A 16,297-nucleotide genomic window follows, 5' to 3' on the forward strand; every position below is an offset into this window, starting at 1 on the left:
CCCCATTCCCAAATCAGCAGTCTCTGGTGAGTTGAATTTTCTTTTCCTTTTCACTTCAGCCAGATGCTTTAATTGTTTAATGTATGTTTTGACTGCAGAAAAGTGGGACAATCATTGCTGAGAAATACTTATTGAACTGTTACAGTGAAATGCTGTTGCTACTGATGAACTGTAGTTAACAGTAAGTAAACAGACTTCTTAAGCAGGATTTTTTTTGATCTAACAATGCAATAGATGATTTTCTTCTTATCCTCACAGTAAGGGCAGCAGCACTTCTGTTCTTACTGAAAACTGCATCCATGTTTTTCCTGTTCAAGCATTGCAACCCTGTGCTTTGCACGATTGCCAATATCTTGCTCTTTCCAGCTAGTGAGCTTAGTAGACAAATATAAAAGGGTGATACTTAAGCTGACTGAATGTCCAAATCCTGTTCTCACAGAGTAGGGAACTGACGTCTAAGGGTAGATTAAATAATACCTGTGAAGTACTTTGGGAATTCTTTGTACTGAGATGCTACAGTTGCCTTTTCTCAGCTCCTGTGCAGTGCTTGCTGAGTTCTCAAGGTACTCTGACCCTCCACATCCGTAGCAGTGATAAAGTATTGGTAGTGACCCAGCTGGGAGCACTGGTTTACACATCTCTGGTCTGAAAGTGTGTCTACCTTTCTCCCCCTCCCTGGATTCCTGCACAGCCTTGCTGTTTTCTGGCTGCTTTCTGGACTGGAACAGGGCAGTTGGCTCTGTACCACAAAAGCAGGGTGAACCAATTAGTCCTTTGCAAAGCACTCGGAGAGCAAGAACTGAAGAGACAATAACTGGAAGGCATTTCTTTTTTGTGGGAACACTGTGGGTAAGACTGGGACCAGATTCCTAAAATGAGTGAGAAAAAGAAGGGTTGGATTCAGCCTGCTAATTCTTTTGTCTTCAGGCAAAGACTTAACAGATGGAGGAGAATTTTTGCTGCAGTGTAAGCATCAAAAAACACATGCAAATAAAGGTCTAATATTTATTGGACTGTAGCAATACTTGCAGGACTGCATGGACACACAAGACTGCAGTGTGTTCCTTCATTTGCCAGTGATTTCCCTGTAATGCTTGTGGCTTCTCAATGCCGAAATCAAGGGGGAATCAAGGAGCCAGGGTAGTTCATGCCCAAAACACTCACCTTCGCCCTGAGTCACCGTGCAAAGGTCAACATCATCTTGGTGGCTGTGCCCCTCTGGGTGCTCATCATCAGCTTTCCAAAAGTGGTTTGGTTGCTCTAAACACCTCCTGTACTGAGAACTACAAAACTAACTGAAGAGCAAGAGCAAAGCTTCTCAAAACTTGAGTCCCAGCCCCATATATGCTCCCTACTCTCAGTGTATTTTCGGGGTGCTCAAATAACAGTGTTTTAGTGACCTAAAGACAAATTTGAATTGGAGGCGTTTGTGACATGAGTACTGAAACCAGGCCATGGCCATGGAGAATACCAATTACCTTCAAACTGTAAAGAAAATCAGGTGATGCATATCAAAACCAGGGACACTTCTCCAAAGCAAGTTACTCTCACTTCTCTTGGTACTGGTCAGTGCTTCTTTCAAGAGAAAATGAAAACTACTAATAATAATTATTGCAATTATTGAAGATATTTTACTTTTTGTCAAATAATATTCATCTAAGTTCCTCTTGCAATACTTGTGGATAATGATTTTACTTTTTTTTTTTTGTTTTTGTGGAGGAGGGTTGGTTTTGATCTGGAAAGCAAGCTGTCCAATCTTACTGCAAATTGATGCTGTGTTTAGCTATAAAACACCTATTTAAAGGATAGTAGTTTCTGGGGAGGAGGTCTGTGGCAGAAAAGCCCCCTCTAGCTCCAGGCTTGTTCCTGCTCCTACAGGTGGAGTCATGGGTCCCTGTTCAGCACTGCCCCCAGCTCTGGGTTTCTCTGATGGTGAAAGTGAGGTGGCAGAATTGACCCTTCCATGGGCAATTGTGCACTGACACTTTGTCCACAAGACCTATGTGGTAGTCTAGAAGTCAGCAGCTTAAAAATTAAAACATGAGTTAAATGGTCATGCAGTAAGACAAGGGATATCTGCCCCATGGTACACTGCCATCAGCAACTTCCCCCCTTGCCCCTTACTTCCTCTCACTCTGCTTCAGTATTCTCCAATCTCTCCTTATAACATTCCCACCTTTGATTTTCCATCTGATGTACGTTCAGAGGACCAGTGCTTCTCAGCTTTTTTGGTATAAGAAACTACCTTTGCACCAAATAACGTCAGCCAAACTCCAGGACAGGCTGTGCATGGCCACATGGGGACTAAACATAAGGTCTCAGCTAGACCTGTTTTAGATCTCAAGTGGCTTCACTGTTCAGAAAAGAGAAATGGGGTGATGAAAAGCCATCTCAGACAGATGTCTTGGTATTTGCCTCAGATATTACTTTGTTTTTACAAGTGTGATCCCAAGAGAATCAATATCACCATCACCACCAGTGCCAGTGAGTGAAGTGAGCACCAGGGACATTTGGAGCAGGGATGCCACAGCCCCTGCTAATGTGCCAGCAAAGCCCACAGTGAGACAGACCACACAGAGCACCACACAGAGCAAGGCTAGCAAGGAGCAAACTGAAAGACATAGGCTATTCTTGGCTCCAACTTTGCTATTTGTTGAGCTAATTACATCAGACAGATGCAGCTGATCTCAATTTTTCTGGCATGCAGCTCCTCCCTTCTTCCTGTATCAGACAAGCTTGCCCCAGGGAGGAATAATTAAGATGTGCAGTTAGAACAACTGGATTTGATCAATAAACACAGCAAAATAGAGCAAAGGCTTTAATGTCCCAAAAGGCTATCAAGGGGAGGTCAAACTAAACCATATGAGCTCACTCCTTACTTTATTACATCTTTGCCATCCTACATGGTCCTCACTCCAGCTTCCAGTAGTAAACATATTTTCCTCGTGAGGATTGTAGGGAATCCCCACAGTCACCCTACAATAAAATCCTGGCACTTGGGGTATTATAAAATCAATTAATAAAGTGGAAATGGACAATTAAGACTGGAAGGCAGAAGCTGGGCAGCTCTGAGATGAAACATCCCAAAGCCCAGAGCATCTGTTCAGCATAATCAATGCAGATGTGTTTTGTTTAAAGACACATCAGCACTACTGTAAACATTCATTACTCCCAGAAAGTCCCTTGGCAAAATCCATTGGGGTTTTTTTACACAGAAGACCCTTCAGATTAGCAGTTTTTAAACACCTGACACAGTCGTTAGACATTGCTTACAGAGCATCAGCCAAGACTATGACATACGAAAGGTAAAGAATTACAGTCAGCTACATCTCTTTTGGGAGCATCGTGTTGATCAAAATGCTGGTTAGCATGTTTCTACAGTCGTGGCCTCCAGTAGAGATGTAAATTTTGGATTTTTGAGACAAACCCCAGTGAATTAGCTAAAACAACCAATCAAGTTCAATGCAGATGAAGAAATTAATTGGCAGCCTGCCACCTTCCTCTCAGTAAAGCTCATTAATTAGTTTCCGTAAGTGATTGCCTTCAAACTACCTGCTGGAGATGGTGTCCACTGGCTGTGAGTAAAGGAAGCCAGACTGTGCCATTTCCTCAGCAGGACACTAGGTGCTAGTGCAGGTATCACATAAGGTCTCCAGCTGAATTCTCTTCTCACTCAAACAGCCAGCCTTCAAAACAAGCACTTTGAAAAAGTAGCTACATCTCCTTTAGAAAACTGCAGTTTTCTGAGAGTATTTATTCTGCATACCTGTTCAAATGCACTTAGCTCTGACAGAGCAAGATTTACATGTGGAATTGTTACAATATAAACATTTGGTTACCATTCACTAGTTCTGCTTTCATTTAAGAATCACAAAGTATCCAGATGTATTTGGAGAATCTAAAGGAAATGCTGGTTTGAATGCAGGGAGTTTCTACGAGAGTAAGGCTATGGTTCCACTATGTGAACATACTGAGGTTTGCTGTACGCATAACAATAAAGGCAAGGGCTATTTCAGTCACAAGCTTGAAGCTGGGAATAAAGCAAATAAGAAAGGTCACTTGGGATGCTTCAAGAGACTCAGGAATGAGGTACCATCACTCTTGTTTACCCTACTAGCTCAGCTAATGGAGAGTTTCTGCTGAAAGCACAGAATGGAGGTTAAACATTGCCTTTCAGAGCTGCTTGTAAGAAAACACCTTTATTTCTCATCTCACTAGAGCCACTGCTTCTATCACCAATGCCAACCTTTGGGCAAACCTTTAAATTTTAGCTTAAGCTTTACATATTTACTTGATACATTAAGATTTTTCTCTGTACACATCAGGCATTTTCTATGGCCTGCCTGCAGTCCAGGACCTTCTGGCAAACAGATCAAATCCAGCTCTAGGACCAATTAGTTTGTCAGAAACATTTTCCAATTTTAGTGCAACAAGTGGCAGCAAACTGTTGTCAGGTTAAACATAAGTCAGAAGGCTCTGCTTAAACAAGCAGACTTTTTTATTGCCAACACCCCCTGTATTAGCTCCTAGTATTTATGAGTCAGTAACATCTATCACATTTAATCCAAAGTCAGAATGATAGCATGTCTTTTCATAACACTAAATAAAAGCTTCTAATTGTATTGCACATCAAATGATGTCAAGTCCCATTTCTTATCTATTTATACTAAAGCCCTGGGCAACACAGGTCAGAGAGCCTGTCAGCCACCTAGTTTCAGCTTCCTGGGTTTTTCCATAACATATTTTAATTGTCACACACATAACAAGCAGTGTGTCAGTGGCGGTCATGGAGCCTGGGCTGTATTCTCTCATTAATGACAGCCATCAGTCCCGGACACAGCACTTATAGTCTAACTTGCAGCAAACCAGCACTGCACTGGACTTGCAATAATACAACTTGTTAAGCCCACATTCAGTAATGAAAAACAAATGTAAATTTACACAGCATTAGCTTTCTTGACAGCCTTTTTCTAATCACGTATGAAAAAAGACAATTCCATTTCCCTGCCCATTGAGCGTTTCCTTCACTTCAGCTGGGAGGCAAGAGTAGGAGAAATAGCATTTATTAGTAAGTTCTGGGCTTGCAGCATCTGGTCTCATATATGCTCTAAGAGCCATCCATGACACATTAATTTTCTACAGATTAAGCAAACACAGGACCAGTTATTTCAATATACTTTATTTTAAAACAGGTAGGTCACAAAGCACTAAGCTTAGCCCGTTCTGCCATACACAAGCTACAAATACTTGTTTGACAGTTGAGGGTCAGTCTTTAGTAGCATACATGAAAAGTGAATAAAAATCCATATAAAACAATATTCAAATAGTTTCCATAGGAACACAGATAATTGTGACCCATCTCCTAGTCGTTTTTCTTGCATTTATGCCAAACCTAAACTTTAAAAAAAACACTTAAAAATTCTACCAAGAATTAAGTTAACGGTCCCCCAAATGCCCTAAATTCAGTGACTAACCTCGCACTTAGTTACTAAATACTACCTATACATTAATACTAGCTGAAGCACAAGTTGCTGGATATTCAATTCCGCTTTCCCAGGCACAAGAGAGTGGCAGACTAGTAACATCCTGCTCCTCCACTTCAGCTAGGAACCCTTGCTCCTTGATCTGCTGCATTAGTTGCCTAGAAGGAAAACAAAAAGAAAAAAAAGGTAAGTAAAAAAACTGTTGCACTGCAATCTACCTAATAATGTAAGCAAGGTACATTTTTTTTTACTATCATTGCGTGTGAAATGAACTCTTTATGCATCATCTGCAATCCAGACATTATCATGGGGGAAAAAAATAAAAATAATAAAAGCAGAATCCATGCAGGTCACTTGTGGTTGGCTAGGCTTTAGGGTAAGTGCCAACACCAAGCTGGTTTTACCATTTCTGTGTAGGATTAAGGTCTGTAAAGATGCACCTATATACTTGTAGCTTCATCTGTATACCTCATGTTATACAGATTTACTGTCTTAGTGCTCAATAGTTCAGTACTTCAGATGTGAAAATTCCTAATGACTATCACTTATCCCACACCCTCACATTCCTGGGTAGCTTCAGTCAAGAAAAAGTATAAATGACAGACCAGGAATATAAAGTAACTGACCAATGAGAACCATGCAACTCATTCTATACTCAGACAGGAGTTGTACTAAAACACAACCTCAGAAGAACTTCAGTTGACTACGTTTTTGGACTTAATTCATAGATTCATATAATGGTTTGGGTTGGAAAGGGACCTTGAAGCTTTAGTTCCAACCCTCCCCGACATGGGCAGGGACACCTTCAACTAGACCAGGTTGCTCAGAGACACATCCAACCAGGTCTTGAACACTTCCAGGGATGGGACATCTCTTTCAGTCTGAAGCCATTACTCCTTATCCTGTCACTACATGCTTTTGTAAAAAGTCTTGCCCCATCTTTCCTGCGAGTCCCCCTCAGGTACTGGAAGGCCAGAATTAGGTTACCCCAAAGCCTTCTCTTCTCCAGGCTGAACAATCCCAGTTCTCTCAGCCTTTCCTCATAGCAGAGGTGCTCCATCCCTCTGATCAACTAAGTGGCCTCCTCTGGACCAGCTCCAACAGGTCCATGTCCTTCCTGTGCTGGGACCCCAGAGCTGATGCAGCACTACAGGTGGGGTCTGACCAGAGCAGAGCAGAGGGGCAGAATCCCCTCCCTCCCCTGCTGCCCACGCTGCTTTGGATGCAGCCCAGGACACATTTGGCTTTCTGGGCTGCAAGGGCACATGGCTGGGTCACATCCAGCCTCTCATCCTTCAGCACCCCCAAGCTGTTCTGGATATATTCACCCCCAGCCTAGATTGATACGGGGTTTGCCCTTACTCAGGTGCAGCACCTTGCACTTGGTCACGTTAAACCTCATGAGATTCCCATGGCTCCACTTCAAGCCTGTCCAGGTCCCTCTGGATGGCATCCTGTCCCTCTGGATAGCACCTCATCCCTGTGGATGGCACCCCATCCCTCCGGTGTGTCAACAGCAACACTCAGCTTGGTGTTACCTTCTACATTAGGCATGCAAGGCAAACAGTTGTGCCACTAAATGGATTCTCATGTATTGCTAGCTTTTACTTAGACACGTGTAATCATCTTGTCCTTTTTCTTTCACAGTTTCTAGTCACAAATTTAGTTGTACACCTTTATAGTATGTAGATGACATTCCAAGACTTTTGCCTGTCCTAGAAAGATCTGCACCATAATCTCATCGATGCATCCCTCTCAGTTAAGGGCCAGCTTATATCACAATTCTCTTGCCAAAACAGGAAACACACATAGGGCTGAAAAAGGGCTGTGCTGTGGCCTTGGATGACAGTTATGTCTGCATAATTAAGCTCAGCATGCCTCAGACCAAATCTTAAAATTTAACAGAAACCCAGTGCTACAGTGAAAAAGCTAATTATTCTCAGTCGGAGGCATTTTTAGTTCAATTAGACACAGTTTTGGAGTCTTAAGGGAAGTCTAAGAACTTCATGTGGTTTGAGAAATGTTTCAATCGACAGGAGGTTTCACTAAGGGGGAGAAACACAAGCCTTGCTTATACCAACAGGGTTAGTGAAAGAATGGAGGAAGCTTCCTCTTATGGCAGAAATTCCATTCCATCCCTGAACTTAAAGATTTTCAATGAATTTGAAAACAACCCAATAGCAGAGCTAATCATGCTTTAGGGTAATACTTCTGCCCCAAAGCCCTCTGCCAGCTCAGTAGGCAGATGCCAGCACAGAGGAAAGGGCTTCCTCTTACAGGAAACCTCACTTTTATAGAAGGTACAATCCATTAACCTGTGTTGCACTGAATAGCACCCAGGTTACTTTAAACTGCTGTTTAGAGTTGCAATTTCAGAGCATCCTTGCACTTAAAAGGTAGTCCTGCTTTCTTTGCTTACCTGTTTAATAACTTCCCATGGAGATCTAGCACTCTGCACTGAGCACTGAGCCAGAGCGCAACCTAAACCAAGGAATAGCTCTCAAACAAACATACAGATCATACTGTGAAGCAACACTCTTGAATGCCCCTGCATCCTGCAGTCAGGATTTAGTAAGCTACTAATTTAGAAGACAACATATTAGAACTGTGATTGACAGGTCTCTGATTACTAGTCAAAGAAGCTAAAAGTAAAGAATTCATAATGATTCTGTATGTTGTGCAAAAGTGAAAACACTAGCTAGAAGCACAGATTAATGAAGACTCCTAACATTACCCCTTTAAAAGCACCTCTCCTGTAAGTGTGTAAAACAGAGAAGAGTAATTAGTAGCATCAGCATTGCTCTAAGCACACAGCAAAAACCTGCAGAAGCATTGCCTTCTTCCACACCAGGAGGTTTTACAAGAGCTGTGGCACCAAAACTACGGCCCTGCTTGTTAAGGGATAGCCAACAGATATGAGCTGTTCATTAGTGATCTCAAAAGTACTGATTGATCAAAATACTGATTACTAACCATGCTGGTCTTGACATCACATAGTGTATTGCTGGCCTCTGGAATCCATTGAAAGTAGAAGCTGCTGCAACAGTATAGGCACCCATGTTTTCAAACAGGATCCAGTCACCAACTTGCAGCTCTGGCATATTGAAACGCTCAACAATCCGGTCTAAGCCATCACAGGTTGGTCCCCAAATGCTGCAGGAGTAGCAGCTGTCATCTGGCTTAGGCCGCTAAATAAGAGAGTGGAGTATAATTATTGAACTATCATAACAGAGCTTCCAGAAGTAATACCGTAGTTAGTGTAACTTTCTGCCTCTGAAGAGGAAGAAGAGCTGCTTGCAGCTTCTCCATCTCTGGCTTTGAGTTAATTCCACTGCATGCCTTGTAAGTTCAATGCCAAACACTGGCAACATGAAGGGTGCAGTGAATTGAGGCATGACTGCTGCGACAAGGATTCTCCTACATCCATCATACATGACTAGTATAAGGGACTTCTGAATGGGCATACCTTTTGCAGGACTGGTTTAACATGTGCATGGTCATACAAGATGCAGTTGAATGATCCATAGACTCCATCATTCACATAATACATAAGAGTTTTGTCATTTGCGTCATCTTCATCTGGAAGAAGTTGAGACACCAGTGAGAAAATGCTTGGAAAGAAACACACAGTTAGAGCTAAGACTAGGTCTAGATTTACATACCATCTGAACCTGTTTGCTCCTTTAATACAATTTTCTTTGCAATGATGTTGACTGCCAGTGTGAATGCTGATGCAACATAGTATCTTCCCGGCTCTGCAATAATTTTTATTCCAGAATCTGAAGGAAAGTATTTATCCAGTGCTGGGTTGATTACACTTGTGATCTAGGGAAAAATCAGATGCCAGTATTAATTTCAGCAGCTACTCAGGTGCTATTTTAAAAGTCTGGGAAGAAGCAAAACCCTCAAGTTCAAAATTATATACTGGGGAAATGTAACATCTACTAATATCTCTTGTAATTTCTATCAACTGCTTTTGCTTTATTGTCTAAGTCTTGTTTGCAATTAAATTTACACAAAGAAACAAAAGCAGACATCACTTGCAGCTTAAAGTTTAAGTGACAAAAGAAGGTCATAGTTGAGCCAGAAGGAAATCATTCCTCCCAGACTCATTAAACCAACATTAATGCCCTCCAACTCCCCACACTTCACATTTGATTTGTACTCCACTTGTAGTGCTGCTACTCATGCACTATTCCCCAGCTTAATGAATCCTAAACATGCAATCTCATGGGATCCTAAGAATACAGAGGGCTTTACTATCACACTTGAAATTCAGTTGCCTTCACAAACACTTTTTTCCGAGTTCTGAAGTTATCGTCAAGCTGCCTCCAACCACAGCACGACTGTTTCATGCCATGGAGCCCAATGATATCAACTGCTCCTGATGCCTCACCTATGCCCATACTGCACTATGAGAAACCACACTTCATTAGGAAGTACCAGAAGTGCTACAGTGTTAGCTCACATTATTATGAGAAAACTTTTTATGTAACTTACTGTCCCCTTGTGTTAATATGTAACAACATTTAACACCACCTGGTTAGAAGGCAAGGTGCTCTGACAGCCCTGTTTTAAGTGGAAGTCCTATTAATATCCCTTGTCTCTTCTAAAAACAGAGCTATTTCTGAGTGAAAGCAGACTAGAACACTGAACAATTTAAAAATTATCCAAAAACTAATTCTAAATCAAACTGGACACTGACCTAATTTGCTGCCACCCATAAGGACACTATGGGTTCAGGACTACCTTTTCACCCTATTTGGGAGCAGTGCCAATCTATTTAGTCTGAAATACAGCATCAACTGGAGGAAGTCTTATGCCAGTAAGAATCAAGCCTGTAATTAAAACATGCTTTACTTATTTGAGACTTCTGCATGTTTATGCAGTCATTTAGCTATGTACCTAATGAGTTAATCTAATTTCTAGTTTTCCGATTAACTCCTATTTTTCTCTTAATTACATTTCTGACCAGACACATTTTTGCAAAGGTGTCCACATACAAACAGAAAAAAGATTTTATTTAATCCAGATCAACACTCAGACTCCACAACATGAGAAGTTCTTAGCAAAACTATACCTCTTCAAATTTAAGCTTGACATCTTCAGAGCCAGGGAAGCCACCACCAATATCAAGCAAATACATATTGAAGCCAAGTTCAGCCTAAAATGAGATTAAGAGCAACACTGTCAAGAAAGCAGTTTATAATTTATCATTTTATCTTAAAAAGTAACGTGAAGTCATTTCATTAACACTTGGAACAGAGCTAACTCATTGTGTTCAAGTAAGTCATTTGAGTTTGAGCTGCCAATTTTAGTGCATGTGTAGAAGAGTTTTGCCAGACTGTTCAAAGTAAGCTACCAGGACCTCAAAAATTCCAACAACATGAAGTCAGTGACTTAGCTAGCTTTCAACCCCATCAAAGTTGTATGCTTCATTCAGTTTTGCCACAACAGTTGAGGAGCAGTTACAGAGAAAGTAGAACTAGACTTACTCCCATATCAAACACACAGCGGGCATCAGAAATGGCTTGAACAAAGGTCTCTGGGTCTGTACATCCACTTCCAACATGGAAACTACAAAAAGAACAAATTATCAGTTACTATTTGGCAAATAAGTCAAGTTTTGTATGTACTCATGTCACCACATGCAAAGGTATTTCTACTGTCAGGGACACCATTTAAAGAAAACTTATTTAATATGACTGTGTTTTGATACTGTCAGCTCACCTAACTCCAACAATGGCAAGGTCAAGTTCTTTTGCACGCTCCAGAAGAAGCCTGCTAGTCTTAAGTGTAGCTCCAAATTTAACACTCAGACGACAGACTGCTTTGGAGTCGTCAGTGGTAATGCGCAAGACTAACCTAGAAATAGCAAAAAATGAGGAATTAAGTTTCAGTACAATGGACATCATCATCAGGCAGGTATGACCTCAGAATAAGACTGAGCTTAAAGATACGAGCTGCTCTGTGTATCTCTTCCTAAACCACCAGTAAACTCTAAAAGATTAGATTTCACTGGTTTATGGTTTAAAGTATGTTTATTATCTCGCAATTTTGCAGATTATCTTAAACTAATGAAGAACAAGTTTCAGATAAAGCAGATATTTCTGTATCTTGGGAACTCAAAGAAGAATTATAAAACAATTAGCATTACTTACTTGGCTTTTGGATGGGCTCTTGCAACTTTCATTAGTTCTACTTCACTATCAAATGTCATCATCTGTACACCACTGCTGGCAGCATGTTTGATTTGAGATACTTGTTTGCAGGGATTTGCATATATTATTCGCTCAGGAGGTACACCAATGCTTTGTACCAGCTGTATTTCCGTCTAAAGAAAGAACAGATTACACTAGTAAAAGATATTTCTAGATGGATGATTAATGCAATCAGAACAAAAGCAACACCACTCGGTTATACTTCATTTTATATAAACATGTCTTGTAAGGCTGAACAGATACTAATGTAACAGATGAAAGGACAGTCAAGATCTCACCTTACTGGCACAATCAAATCCTGCCCCAAGAACAGCAAGTGTCTTCACAACAGCTTTGCTGTCGTTACATTTTACGGCATAGAAGGGGGTCACCCGAGGAAGGGCCTTATGCCACCGCACATGCTTCTTCACAATGTCCCCGAGGTCAGCAACATAGAAGGCATCTTTATCATCCTAGAGCAAACACACATCTTAACATTACAAACAACAGATAACAGGATAAACCTAGAGGTCAGCGTTTGAGGGAGGCTACCCTGCAGATCATTTGCAAGGACAACTCGTTCTATTAGTTTATAAGTTTGTAGCATCATAAAATGTAGTGGTTTTCCCATCATACTTACAGAAGATGACACTTCATTTATTTTTTGGTCAAGGATATCCTTGGCAGTAAAGCCTTCATCAAGGAAGGTCAACTCAAATTCTTCTTTGGTGAAGTTACTCATGACTTCCAAGATTTCAGGTTTACGTGAGAGGACTTGGGTATGAACCACTGAAAAAAAAAAAAAAGTTAATTACTTCATTTGAATTCATATAGTTTACATTCAGTGCTTCACTTGGATTCACATAGATGGCCACTACATTGTGCTCATACCATTTAGAATTATACAACTCCTACAGTGACCACTTATAGCTGCATAAATTAGACACTTGCATGATGACAGAACAGATGTAATCAGAACCAAGAAGGCAGGCCAAAATAATCTTGCTAGCTGGAAGGCAAGTTCTCTATTCAGCAACTGTATGATGTTCTGAATCTATTTAAAGAAAAGACCAATCAAATAAATACTGTCAGATATTATTAATCTGGCACTCTGGAAGTTTCTGCTGTCTTTACCTCCACATCAGAGCTATTAATATTATGGCTAGCGTCTACTTACCACCTTTTTTTTTTAACAACTCTTAAGCACCATTTTAGCCCACCAGTTTCAGAAGAAAGTTTACTTGTTATTACCAACAGAATCCAAGAATGTTACTGACTTCTGAGTATTAACAACTCTCATTAGGTCCAAGCCAGGTAAATATCTGGATTCTCACTACAGTTCAGACTATGCATAAAGCAGACATGAGAACAGGGCTTTCCTTGAAGTTGCTCTGTTGGTAGTTAGAGCTTCCTTGTTCTACTCATGACCGTCAAGCTACATGAAAACCTCAGCTGTCATGAGCAGCAGATACACACTTAGAGACTGGTTTGTAACTCTGACCTGCAGACAAAGTCTAAACAATGATCCCAATTAGCACTTTAGAACAGGATTTTACAGCAGTCCATTACAAATCTTCATTGCTAACAGAAATCTACCTGCCAAGTAGAAAGACCCTTGGGAACAAGAACGAAAGAGCAAAAGCACACTCCTCTGCCATCCAGGCAGAAATCCATGGGCCATCCTTTTACTGGGTGGCCCAAATACAGACTGACAGCATTCTCCATCAAGCTGTTAAGCAGAGTGTGTGCTACCTTTTAAAGACCTCAGCACTGCAAGTGACTCTTAGGGAAGATACAGTTTCATGTAACAGGGTCCAGCCCTCTTCCTTCTCTCCCCATTTTTTACGCTCAAACTACTCATGCAGACTAGGACTGAAAATAATGCAAACTCTGAATTATTTATTAATTTTAAGTTATTTTCCTGTTTCATCTATTTTCAAAAATCTGACTATAAAACAACTGAAAAAGGATGTTTTATAGCTGTTACAGATTAACAAGGTTGTAAGACCAACTGAATCATTCATTCCACATATGTGTATAACAAAATTCACTGAATTTTATTTAGTGAGTAACTTTGAAACATCAGCAATTATACTTCATTTCAACCTTCAGAAACATAGGGCAACAAGAGCTACTTTGCATTTTTTTGATCATTTCTCACTTATGAGAGACAAATCAAATTTGAGATTCAAACTAGATTAATCTTGGATTCCAATAAACCCAACAATCCACTGAACCTCATTCTCCCCCTGCTCTCATTCACGTGCAGTGGTAATTCTCCCACAAGCTGGATTAAAGTCTTCTCTTAAAAGCCTCTTTGAAAGGACCACAAGAAACAGCAAATTAAATGCTTCTCAGGATGGTGCTTGATACTAAGGAGAAGTTGCATCTCATCATAGACTTGCAACTTTGCAGAAAGCAGTTCAGAGACTTCAGCTGTGGTTAAGAGAAGTAAATACCATCAGGAAGAATTCAGTTTAACCTCCCCTCTGCAGAGCACTGCATGAAAAGCACTTGTCCTATTAACATATAAAAGGGAAATTACTTTTATTGGCCACAACAGATTCTGTTAAGAAGTTCTTGCAAGCTTTCCCTCTCCACCTCATTGCACAATTTTACCTACAGTGTAATTACACAGAATATAGACAGAACACGATCATGTAGGTTCAAACTGTAGCCTCCCAAAGTATGTTTCCATTTGGACTGTGTGCAAAGCGTCTGCAGCTCCCCAGAAGAAAGGCAATTTATGCTCATTTAGAATTTGTTCTCCAGAATATTCCCTTATTCAGCAGCAGTATTTAGACAAAGCTGAGTCATGCCTGCAGGCTCTGTACTCAAACAGCCAAGCTGCGTCTAGAAAAGGTGCCCGAGGCGCCCCTGCCTCCGGAGTGTGCGGAGCGCTGCGGCGGGCACGCAGCGGGACGGGGCCAGCTGCCCTGCGCCCACCGACGGCGCTGCTCCCGCCAAGCCACACGGTCCCGCAGCGGAGCCAGCACCGGCCGGGCTGGGGCTGTGCTGCCCGGCTCGGCAGCGGGGCTCTGCACGCCCAGCCTGACACTGCGGCTTCCCGAGGAGGCGGCTGTCAGCCCCGGGGTGCACCTTTCTTACAGCTCACACCACTCTGCGGCTGGGCCCGCACCCCGAGAGCCCGGGGAGCAGCGCTCCGCGGGAGAAGGGCTCCCTCCCAGCCCTCGGGGTGTTCAAGGCCAGGCTGGATGGGGCTCTGAGGAGCCCGAGCCAGTGGAAGGTGTCCCTGCCGCAGACAGAGTTGGAAGTAGATGGTCTTTAAGGTCCCTTCCAGCCTAAACTACTCTGTGATTCTCGGATTCGCTCCCGGCCCAGGCTGGTGCCCACCGGACGCGCAGGGGGGCAGCGCCCCGCGCCGCTCGGCACAAGGGCGAGCCCGGGCGCCCCGAGCCCTGTTCCTGCCGTGTTCCTGCCACGCACCTGCCTCTCCCCACCCCGGAAACAGCCCGGCGGCCACGGCGGGGCCATGCCTTCCCCCGCTGACGGAACGCGCCGCCAACATTCCCCAGGCGAGCCGGTCTGGCCCGTTCGCAGCCGCCCGGAGCCTCCCGCCTCCCCGCCGGGGCCGGGGATTCCCCGTGCCCAGCGGCAGCACCGGCGCCCAGCCCGGCCCGCGCCGCTTGGCAGCGGCCCCGCAGACACGTGGCTCCGCACCGGCCGCTTCCGCTGCGGCCCCGCTGCCCGCCCGCTCCGCTCCCCGGCACAGCCCGCCGCCCGCCTCACCTCGCCTCGGGCAGCGGTGGCGGAGCTGCTGTCAAGCCTCGGCGGCGGCCGATCCCCTCGCTCCGAGCCGCCTCCCCCTCCTCCTGCGAGCCGGGCGCGGTGCGCGGAGCCGGGCGAGAGCGCCGGGCCGGCTGAGGAGGAGCGGGGCGAGCGGGGCGCCGCGGCTGACAAAGCTTCGCCACGGCCGCCGCGCTCCTATTTATAGCGCCGCGGCGTCGCTGTGGCAACGCACCAGCTCAAACCAGCCGCGATCGGCTGGGACCGGGCGCGCTCCCACCGCCGCTATTGTGACGTACGGCCGGACATGCGCAGCGCGCCGCGCGCCCCCCGCCCTCCCCGCCCGGCCCGGCCTGCCGTGCCCTGCCCCTGCCCCTGCCGGGCCCCGGCCGTGCCGAGCCGTGCCGAGCGTCTGCGCGGGCTGTGCCCCCCGGGCCCTTCCCCCGTGGAGCCGCCCAGGACGGGACCCGCCTGCGGGGTGATGTGCGCGACCCCAGCCCTGCCCGCTGCCAGCAGGTGCACGGCCCGCGCCGCCTCCGCCGCCGATTCGGTAGCCCCGGTTCGGTACCGCCGCCTTAGCGTGAAAAGGCGGCCGCGGGAGACCGGAGGGCTGCGGCTGCGAGCGATGCCTTTGGCAGATGCTGGAGGAAGGCACCTCTGAGCCAGGGCAGCCGGAGTGTCGGTGGGGTGACCCTCTGGAAGCGATTGTCCCGCTGGCAGCCATCCAGTTCGCGCCGCTCTCGCAGTGCCTTCGCTCGGCGTGTCACGCTGGCTGCTGTCCGCAGCGGTGCTGCCGCTGCCTCCATCCCTGACCTCCGAGGGTGTTATCCAAAACACCTCCCGTAACACTGACCACTCTTTTTCCAC

The 16,297-nt window shown here is 44.4% G+C and overlaps 1 protein-coding gene across 2 annotated transcripts; it reads right to left on the reverse strand.

Moving 5' to 3' along the window:
* Positions 1 to 5,163: 5,163 nt before the first annotated feature.
* ODC1 (ornithine decarboxylase 1) lies at positions 5,164 to 15,711 on the reverse strand. 2 transcript variants are annotated; one of them, XM_085056851.1, is made up of 11 exons: positions 15,434 to 15,711; positions 12,324 to 12,469; positions 11,983 to 12,156; positions 11,645 to 11,817; positions 11,214 to 11,348; positions 10,979 to 11,060; positions 10,564 to 10,647; positions 9,146 to 9,308; positions 8,950 to 9,062; positions 8,457 to 8,671; positions 5,164 to 5,641 (listed from the first exon to the last, which is right to left on the reverse strand). In XM_085056851.1, exons 2-11 carry the CDS (start codon positions 12,423 to 12,425, stop codon positions 5,500 to 5,502), a joined length of 1,383 nt encoding a protein of 460 aa, XP_084912977.1. In that variant the 5' UTR covers positions 12,426 to 12,469; positions 15,434 to 15,711; the 3' UTR covers positions 5,164 to 5,499. The 2 variants fall into 2 exon arrangements, with proteins under 2 accessions (XP_084912977.1, XP_084912976.1); XM_085056850.1 differs by having other exon boundaries at positions 12,324 to 12,472.
* Between the last annotated feature and the right edge of the window lie 586 nt (positions 15,712 to 16,297).

Source organism: Lichenostomus cassidix, chromosome 3, assembly GCF_008360975.1.
Source record: "Lichenostomus cassidix isolate B80296 chromosome 3, HeHo_3.0, whole genome shotgun sequence".
Lineage (NCBI taxonomy): Eukaryota > Metazoa > Chordata > Aves > Passeriformes > Meliphagidae > Lichenostomus > Lichenostomus cassidix.

Excerpts from the sequence above, each read along its gene's own strand:
- ODC1 (XM_085056851.1), bottom strand. The coding sequence starts at position 12,425 with ATGAGTAACTTCACCAAAGAAGAATTTGAGTTGACCTTCCTTGATGAA. Across the intron at positions 12,157-12,323 it reads TAAATGAAGTGTCATCTTCT|GATGATAAAGATGCCTTCTA; the intron begins GTAAGTATGATG and ends TGTTTGCTCTAG. Across the intron at positions 10,648-10,978 it reads GCTGTGTGTTTGATATGGGA|GCTGAACTTGGCTTCAATAT; the intron begins GTAAGTCTAGTT and ends ATCTCATTTTAG.